General features: G+C 63.1%; 1 protein-coding gene across 2 annotated transcripts in view; it reads left to right on the top strand.

The window, feature by feature from the left end:
* Positions 1 to 164: 164 nt before the first annotated feature.
* MED16 (mediator complex subunit 16) overlaps positions 165 to 9,072 on the top strand; it is an 11,932-nt gene continuing 3,024 nt past the window's right edge. Inside the window, exons 1-10 of one of the 2 annotated variants that reach the window (XM_006897948.1) lie at positions 165 to 333; positions 987 to 1,094; positions 1,276 to 1,445; positions 2,777 to 3,208; positions 4,091 to 4,196; positions 5,933 to 6,088; positions 6,608 to 6,819; positions 7,554 to 7,760; positions 8,046 to 8,256; positions 8,893 to 9,026. In XM_006897948.1, the coding sequence (XP_006898010.1) occupies positions 201 to 333; positions 987 to 1,094; positions 1,276 to 1,445; positions 2,777 to 3,208; positions 4,091 to 4,196; positions 5,933 to 6,088; positions 6,608 to 6,819; positions 7,554 to 7,760; positions 8,046 to 8,256; positions 8,893 to 9,026 (1,869 nt within the window). In that variant the 5' untranslated portion in view covers positions 165 to 200. The remainder of the gene's footprint in view (positions 334 to 986; positions 1,095 to 1,275; positions 1,446 to 2,776; positions 3,209 to 4,090; positions 4,197 to 5,932; positions 6,089 to 6,607; positions 6,820 to 7,553; positions 7,761 to 8,045; positions 8,257 to 8,892; positions 9,027 to 9,072) is intronic. The other variant, XM_006897949.1, reaches the window with a different exon arrangement.

Here is a 9,072-nt window from a genome sequence, read left to right on the forward strand (position 1 = left end):
GGCCTGCCCCAGGGCCTTTGCACGTGAGGCTCCCACCCTGGTCTCCTTCCTCCCTGCTGCCACCACGTCTCCATGCGGTGGTGCAGACACACTCTTCAGGCCCTTCTGCCTGACTTTCTTCCCAGGATCTGCTTGGTGACGTGTGTGACAGACCCTACCCCAGGAGCAAGTGACGACCCCAGTGTGTGGCGCCGGACGCGATGGACCTGGCATACGTCTGCGAGTGGGAGAAGTGGCCCAAGAGCACCCACTGCCCCTCGGTGCCCCTGGCCTGCGCCTGGTCCTGCCGGAACCTCATTGCCTTCACCACCGACCTCCGGAACGATGATCAGGGTACGCTGCCCACCCCAGCGGGCGGTTTGGCACCACCCTCAATCACCTGTCAGGCCACTGGAGTGTCCTCCTCTCTCCAGACTGGGAGCACCACCTATGGTGGAGCGAGGACGGGGGGAACGTCACTGGGGTTTGGTGACCCCACTCTGTTCACTCTCTGACCGTTGGAGCCATTGTTTGACTTTTTTACAGTCTCGGCTCTGCTTCGCCCAGCGGCCTTCCCACCGTGGTCAGCTTCAGCTAAGCTCAGGGGAGAAAGAGCCATGTGGGGACTCAGGGTGTAGGACAGAACCCCGCCCACTCTCAGCAGTTTGGGTTCTTCTTAGGTGCTTTTTGTGAGAAGGAGCTTGCCACTGATGGTGTGTTGCTTGTCCCTCTCTGTCCTCCTGGTGGGTGCACGCTCTGCCTTGCTGACCGTAGCTCTCAGCGTGGTGGACGGGGCCCTGGGTGCACGCTCTTCCTTGCTGACTGTAGCTCTCAGCGTGGTGGACGGGGCCCTGGGTGCACGCTCTGCCTTGCTGACTGTAGCTCTCAGCGTGGTGGACGGGGCCCTGGGTGCACGCTCTGTCTTGTTGACCGTCATCCCTGTCAGTGTGGTGGACGGGGCCCTGGGTGCATGCTCTACCCTGCTGACCGGGTGCATCCGTCCACAGACCTGACCCGGATGATCCACATCTTGGACACGGAACACCCCTGGGACGTGCATTCTGTGGACTCACAGCACCGGGAGGCCATTACCTGCCTCGAGTGGGACCAGTCGGGTGAGGATGGCTGGCAGGGCTGGGAATTGGCACACCTTGCTGGCCTGCACTGGGCCTCTGTCCAGGCAGTGACCTTTCTAAGCGTGTTCTGCCCATCACAACCTTTGAGACCCGGTCTTCCCACACCCCTCGGGCTCTGCTGTCCCTCGGGAGAGTGTGACACTGCCTTTGTCATCCCCAGGCTCCCGGCTTCTGTCAGCAGATGCCGACGGGCAGATCAAGTGCTGGAGCATGGCAGACCACCTGGCCAACAGCTGGGAGAGCCCCGTGGGCAGCCTGGTGGAGGGGGACCCCATCGTGGCCTTGTCGTGGCTACACAACGGAGTGAAGTTGGCTCTGCACGTGGAAAAGGTGAGTGCCCAGCGCTCCTCACCCTGCCCGGTCACCTGGCACCATCTTCCTCTCCGGCACCTCCATCCTGATTGTCCACCTCACGTCTGCTGTCAGGTCACCAGTACCTGCGTTCAGTGAGCCATTCATTTAGTCGGTGGGGACTCGCTGCCTGGGTTAGCTGGTGGGTGCTTTCTTCAGAACGCTGACCATCTTTGATTAGTTAACGTCCCCGAGTTCTGTTCTTATACACCATGACCCAGCCCCTCCTTAATATTGAGCATGGGAGCTGGTGGAGAGGGGACCCTCTCGTCTGGTGTGAGCTGGTGGAGGGGGGACCCGCTCCTCTGCTGGTGTGAGCTGGAGGGGGACCCTCTCGTCTGGTGTGAGCTGGAGGGGGACCCTCTCCTCTGCCCTTGGCAGCTGGTGACAGGCTTGGTGACATTTCAGCATGAGAAGGTGCAGGTGGCTGAACTTAGGCTGCAGCTTTCAGACTGTGTGTGTGTGTGAGAGAGAGAGTCACTTTCTCGTCACCTGGTTATTCATTCTTATCGGTGCCTTTTCTCAGAGCGGTCACCCCTACCCTGGCCGAGGTCCTGGCACCTGTCACTTCTCGGCTCTGAGTCTACCTGTTCACGTTGGCACCTTCCATGCTTGCACAGTCCCCTTTACAGCTGGGCATGATTTTGTTGAAAAAGACCAGAGTGTGGGCTTCAGACACCCTTGACTCTGATGGAAGCACACGATGCTGGTGCCACATGTTGCCGTGGTAACCCCTCCCCGCTGGCCTGGTGCTGGCACGTTGCCATGGTAACCCCTCCCCAGCGCTTGCTGCTTCTCTCCCTGCTGCTGGCCAGTTTTGTCGAAGCTCCAGCAGCTCCCTCCCCCAGTGCAGCCTGCAGTTTGTGGACGAAGCGTCCACCTGTGCTCCCTCCAGGGATGGTCTGGCCTCCGCAGAGCTCTTTCCCATTTCACCTGTTTGCACAGGTCTGGTTCTCTCCATCTCTCTGAAGCCTCTGTTCCCTTTAACACCGTGTCGGAGTTGACCACGGCTGCCCTTCAGCAGGTTCTCAGAGGCCGTGCCTCACTCGGGCTCTCTCCTGCGGAGCAGCTGGGGGATTCGAACCGGGTGCTCTTAGGTTGGCAGCGCAGCTCCTTTCACCCAGGCCTCGCCTCGAAGCAGGCGTTGTGATTAAGTCTGCCTTGCAGATGAGGCGACGCAGGGTCCCAGAGGCCGATCACGGGAGGGAGACCCCAGGGGCTGAACGCGCTCCTGCTGCTCCTTGGCCGGGCCGTTAGTGCCGGCGGGGAAGGTGACCGGCACCTCGTCCCCTCCTGCCTCTCCCCTGCAGTCGGGCGCCTCCAGCTTTGGTGAGAAGTTCTCCAGGGTCAAGTTCTCCCCGTCGCTCACGCTGTTCGGCGGCAAGCCCATGGAAGGCTGGATCGCGGTGACGGTCAGTGGCCTGGTCACCGTGTCCCTCCTCAAGCCCAACGGGCAGGTGCTGACGTCCACCGAGAGCCTGTGTCGGCTGCGCGGCCGCGTGGCCCTGGCGGACGTCGCCTTCACGGGCGGCGGCAACATCGTGGTGGCCACGGCGGACGGCAGCAGCGCGTCGCCCGTGCAGTTCTACAAGGTGTGCGTGAGCGTGGTGAGCGAGAAGTGTCGCATCGACACGGAGATCCTGCCCTCACTCTTCATGCGCTGCACCACCGACCTCAACCGCAAGGACAGGTTCCCCGCCATCACGCACCTCAAGTTCCTGGCCAGGGACATGTCGGAGCAGGTGAGGGGGGCGGGCAGGTGAGAGGCTGGAGGGACTGGTGAGGGACATATCAGAGCAGGTGTGTGGCTGGTGGGCAGGTGAGGGGCTGGAGGGGCTAGTGCAGGACTGGTGGGGCAGGTGAGGGGCGAGTTGGAGCAGGTAAGGGACTGGCAGGGCAGGTGAGGGGCTGGCAGAGCAGGAGAGGAGCTGGTGGGGCTCGTAGAGCAGGTGAGGGACTGGCAGGGCAGGTCAGGGGCTTGCGGGGCAGGTAAAGGGCCAGCGGGGCTGGCGGGGCCAGTGTGAGGGCATATCAGGGTAGGTGAGGTGTATGTCGGAGCAAGTGAGGGACTGGCACACACCACCTCACGGGCCCAGGACCTAAAGTCCAGCTGAGGCTCCACCTGGCCAGCTTCTCAAGGCCCAGAGACCCCTCCTGCCTCCTCAGAGCCAGTGGCCAGGCGTCTTGCCAGGCTCTCCACTTTCATCCTCACTGCCCTGTCCTCTCCCGGCACTGCCCCGGCCCCCCTTGTCCCTTCTGAGGACTTCGCCCTGGCCCGTGGTCTCGTGGTGATGGTCCTGCCTGCACGGGCCCTCTTCACCCACACCACCGCCTTCTTGGTCAGGACGGCTGTGTGTCCTCAGGGCTGCCTTGGTGTGGGGGAGCTTGGGCATCTTTAGGGCCCCACGCCAGGTCCAAGTCCCACTGTCACTGGGAGTCATTGGGTCCTTGCTGGAGGACACGGGCAACACTCGGAACCCACATGGGTAGATCTGGGAATCGGGCCCGGCCTGCAGAGGGGACTGGGGCTCAGCACCCGTCTCTGCTCCTCGCCGATCCCTGCCCCTGTGGCCCTCAGCCATTCCTGCCCCTTCCACCCGACCTCACCCTCACCCCCGCCCCAGGTGCTGCTGTGCGCCTCCAGTCAGACCAACAGCCTGGTGGAATGCTGGTCACTGCGGAAGGAGGGCCTGCCGGTCAACAACATCTTCCAGCAGATCTCCCCCGTGGGTGAGTTCAGCTGGGCCACTGCCCTCTCCTCTGTGTCCCACTAATCACACAGTCCTGTCGTTGTATCTGGTTGACTTCTGCACCCTCGTCCTGCTCCAGGGGGCTGCCAGCTGCTGTCCACCACTGAGGGACAAGCAGAGAGTCATCCCTACACCACTGATGGGGGGATACGGAGAGAATCACCCCTAAACCACTGATGGGGGCCAGGGAGAGAGTCGAAACTACATCACTGATGGGGGACAGGGAGGGAGTCACCCCTACACCACTGATGGGGGGACAGGGAGGAGACACCCCCGTACACCGCTGATGGGGGACAGGGAGGGAGTCACCCCTACACCACTGATGGGGGGACAGGGAGGAGACACCCCCGTACACCGCTGATGGGGGACAGGGAGGAGACACCCCCGTACCCCACTACTGGGGGACAGGGAGGAGACACCCCCATACACTACTGATGGGGGACAGGCAGAGTCACCCCTATACCACTGATGGGGGGACAGGGAGGAGACACCCCCGTACACCGCTGATGGGGGACAGGGAGGAGACCCCCCGTACACCACTACTGGGGGACAGGGAGGAGACACCCCCGTACACCGCTACTGGGGGACAGGGAGGAGACACCCCCATACACTACTGATGGGGGACAGGCAGAGTCACCCCTACACCACTGATGGGGGGACAGGGAGGAGACACCCCCGTACACCGCTACTGGGGGACAGGGAGGAGACACCCCCGTACACCGCTGATGGGGGACAAGGTGAGAGTGCACCTTCATGGATGTGGAGACGGCCCACGGCATCTGTGGCTGGGAGACAGGCTTTTGGCCCATCTTCTCCTTTATTGATAGAAAGACTGGCTCAGAACAACCCCGTCTCTAGGGTGGAATGAGGAGACCCCTTCCCAGATAGTGCAGCTGAGTCCCCATCTGCAGAAGGAAAGCCAGGGCATAGCCATGAGCCCCCCTGTCCCTCTCATGTCCCTGAAGCCACTGAGACCGTGGGTGGAGGAGGAAGGCCTAGGCCAGGTCACACCTCCTTCCCCTTCCCCAGGTCTCACCCATCCCACCTCCACCTGTGCCCTGTCCTGCGAGCCCTGCGTCACACCAGGACTCCCTTTGGAGAAGGGCTGGATCGCATCCTGAGGGGGCCACTCTGCAGGGACACCCCACCCCCGTGTGTTGTCCACAGACGGTAAAGCAGGGGGCAGACAGCTGGAAGAACTGAAGCCCCGAACCCACTTCCTGTGTCTTTATTGAAAATCACCGGCAGCAAATCACGAAGAGAATTCAATGCAAATGAAGCCAAGCTCTTTCTATTGAAAACCTTATACTTGACTCAGGAGGGGGGGTCGGCAAGAACCGTGAAGAGGCCTGAAGGTCGGCCTTGTGTCTGTACCCAGCCTCCCTCATCCTGACACAGCGTTTGGTTTTATCATCAATAATCACTTTGAAATTAGGCTTCTCAGACTCATGTCCGGGTCAGCCCTTGTCTACCTGAGTACAGGTGTCACTGGGTCACAGAATGGACCCTGCTGTGGTCAGGACGTCCCCGAGGCAGCACTCGTAGGCCACCATCACTGATTGGGTGGCTGGTGCTTCCCGGCTGCACAGGGTCTGGGCCAGCGTCCTCCAGGGGTCGGACAGGACCGGGAGAGGCCAGGGGACTGGGCAGGGGCACGGAGGGAAGTGCTTGGCCACCTTTCCCATCTCTCCACTCTGCTCCCGTTCCTGTCTTCAGTAGGTGACAAGCAACCCATGATCCTCAAGTGGCGGATCCTGTCGGCCACCAACGACCTGGACCGAGTGTCGGCCGTGGCCCTGCCCAAGCTGCCCATCTCGCTCACCAACACTGACCTCAAGGTGGCCAGCGACACGCAGTTCTACCCTGGCCTCGGTACGGCCCAGCCAGAGAGAGCCACCACAGTGCTGGGTGATGGGGGGCTCTGCATGGTTCTGAGACTGGATACGCTTGGGAGGTTCTGCATGGTTTGGGGGCTCTGGGTGGGGTGGGGGCTCTGTGTGGTGCTGGGTTACTGGTGGGGGGCTCTGGGTGGGGGCTCTGCATGGTGCATAGGTGCTTTCCAGTGACTGTACTGGGGGCTGTCACTTCCTGACTCCCATGAGGCCTTTGTGGGCCGGGTTCTGGACATGTGAGGACCCCCAGGTCCTCTGGTTGGGAGAGCCCTTCTAATTGCACCCCTTGGGAGCTGCTTACCTCAGCAAAAGCCAGGCTGGAACAAGTCACCTGAGGCATGGTGACCCAGCCTGGGGGGAGGGTGACCTGGGCTGGGGGGGAGATGACGCGGCCTGGGGGGGCGAGGGTGACTTGGCAGGGTGGGGGTGGGGTGGCCAGGCCTACAGGGAAGGGGAACCTGTGGACGCTGAGGTGAGCACACGTGCACCCTGTGTGCAGGCCTGGCCCTGGCCTTCCATGACGGCAGCGTCCACATCGTGCACCGCCTGTCGCTGCAGACCATGGCGGTCTTCTACAGCTCGGCCACCCCACGCTCCGTGGACGAGCCCGCCATTAAGCGCCCACGCCCCACGGGACCTGCTGTCCACTTCAAGGCCATGCAGCTCTCGTGGACCTCCCTGGCCCTGGTGGGCATCGACAACCACGGGAAGGTGAGCAGACACTGCTGGGGGCGGGCGACAGTGACTGGTGACAGCGTTCAGCCACCACCAGCCAGGAGAAAGCGCTGTGGTCCTCCATCCCTCAGTGGTTAGCTGTCTGGATAGACATGTCTCTGGGAGGTGGGGACTCCTGGAGGGAGTCCCTGGAAAGCTGGGGTCTCTGGAAGGCGGGGGACCCTGGAGGGCAGGCTATAATCCTGCGTGGGGGCACTGGGGGACATCAGCGTGGCCTGCAGCGGGCGGGTCAGGGCTTCCGACCCATGACATAGGGGGCGGGCGTGGCCGTGGGCATGGCCTCCCTGTCAAACACATTGTGGGGCCATCTTTGACCTTGAGCTCCGTACTCTGTGCCCTGTGCCCGGCCCCAGGGGTCCCATCCAGAGGTCTCCTTTCCCACCTCAGCCTCCCAGCATGCAGCCTCACCACTGCGGTGGGCACACTTGGGGGTCAGGCCTGGGGAGGGCACGCTCGTTCTGTCTCTGGACCGTATCTGCCAGTGCAGTGACCTTGAGGCCCCCAGATGCACCCACCCATGGTCTGGATGACACTGGACAGGAGCGTGGTGTCCTCACAGCCCAGCCTGTCCTCACAGGACCAAGGCTGGCTCTGTGGCCTCTACACCTGCCTGCCCTCCCGGGAGAGGGCCTCAGGCCAGCACCTTGTGTCCCCTCTCACCTGGGACCTTCCCCGAGCTGCACCCCTCACAGACGTGTCCCCACCTGCAGCTGAACATGCTGCGCATCTCGCCCTCCATGGGCCACACGCTGGACGTGAGCCTGGCTCTGCGGCACCTGCTCTTTCTGCTGGAGTACTGCATGGTGACCGGCTACGACTGGTGGGACATCCTGCTGCACGTGCAGCCCAGCATGGTGCAGAGCCTGGTGGAGAAGCTGCACGAGGAGTACACGCGCCAGAGCGCAGCGCTGCAGCAGGTGAGGCGGCCGCACGGGAGACCCAGGAGGCTGGGGAGGCCAGTGGGGGAGCCCTGCGGCTCGGCTCGCGCTGGGGGCCGGGTGAGGCCAGTGCCCGCAGCCCTGCCCTGTGTCTGTGCCCTGAGCACAGGCCCTCGCCCCGCCCTTCTGCATGTAGCAGGTTTTCACTCCCGTGTGGGCGCGTGTTCCTAGGCCCGCGTGTGGGTGAGATCCGAGTCCCTCCCCAGCCGCCTGCGCTCCCTCGCTGGTCATCCCTGCCCACTGCCTCATGCTGGCTGCCCCCAGGTCCTGTCCACGCGGATCCTGGCCATGAAGGCCTCGCTCTGCAAGCTGTCACCGTCCACGGTCACGCGTGTGTGCGACTACCACGCTAAGCTCTTCCTCATCGCCATCAGCTCCACGCTCAGGTCTCTGCTGCGCCCCCACTTCCTCAACACCCCCGACAAGAGCCCCGGGGACCGCCTGACCGAGATCTGCTCCAAGATCGCCGATGTGGGTGAGCGCTGGGAGGGCCCCGTCAGTCACCCCTGCCCCCCACCAGCACCACAGCCTGCTGGGCTCCCCAGCCTGCCCCTCACCAGCACCGCTGACCTGACTGGTCTCCAGACCTGCCTACCTCCCCCACCCCGGCACCTCACCAGCGCCCCACAATGTGCCCACCTCCCCTGACCTCCCCCACCCTTCTTACCTCCTGCACCCTTTCCCCCCACCTTCCCTACCTCCCTCACCCTTCCCACCTCCCCTCTGTACTCCCTACCCCTACTCACCTCTCCTTTGACCTCCCCCACCCAGGCCCACTCCCCCTCCTCACTTTCCCCACCCCTGCCCACCTCCCTCACCAGTCCCCTCACCTTTTCCTCTGACCTTATCCCCCGTGTCCTCTACCCCTCCCTGCTTTCCCACCTCCCTACCCTCCTGTCCATCTTGACCCGTGGCCTGACCTGCGCTTCCTCCTGGAAAGCCTACCTAGCAAGTGGCTTCCTGAGCTCCTCTGTCCCAGCAGGCCTGTGCTGGGTCCTGGCAGATGGGCCAGCGTGTGCACGAGGCGCTGGTGTGTACAAGTGCTTGTGCAAGCGTGTGGGGGCGTGCGTGGGCAGGGGGGCCCCACCACATGCAGCGTCCTGTCTTCCAGACATTGACAAGGTGATGATCAACCTCAAGACCGAGGAGTTTGTCCTGGACATGAACACGCTCCAGGCCCTACAGCAGCTCCTCCAGTGGGTGGGAGACTTCGTCCTCTACCTGCTGGCCAGCCTGCCCAACCAGGTGCCACGCAGCCCCGCCTGCTCCTCGCCTGCCCCCCCCTGCCCCC

Source organism: Elephantulus edwardii, unplaced genomic scaffold, assembly GCF_000299155.1.
Source record: "Elephantulus edwardii isolate Elephantulus edwardi_28Jun2011 unplaced genomic scaffold, EleEdw1.0 scaffold00217, whole genome shotgun sequence".
NCBI classification, from domain to species: domain Eukaryota; kingdom Metazoa; phylum Chordata; class Mammalia; order Macroscelidea; family Macroscelididae; genus Elephantulus; species Elephantulus edwardii.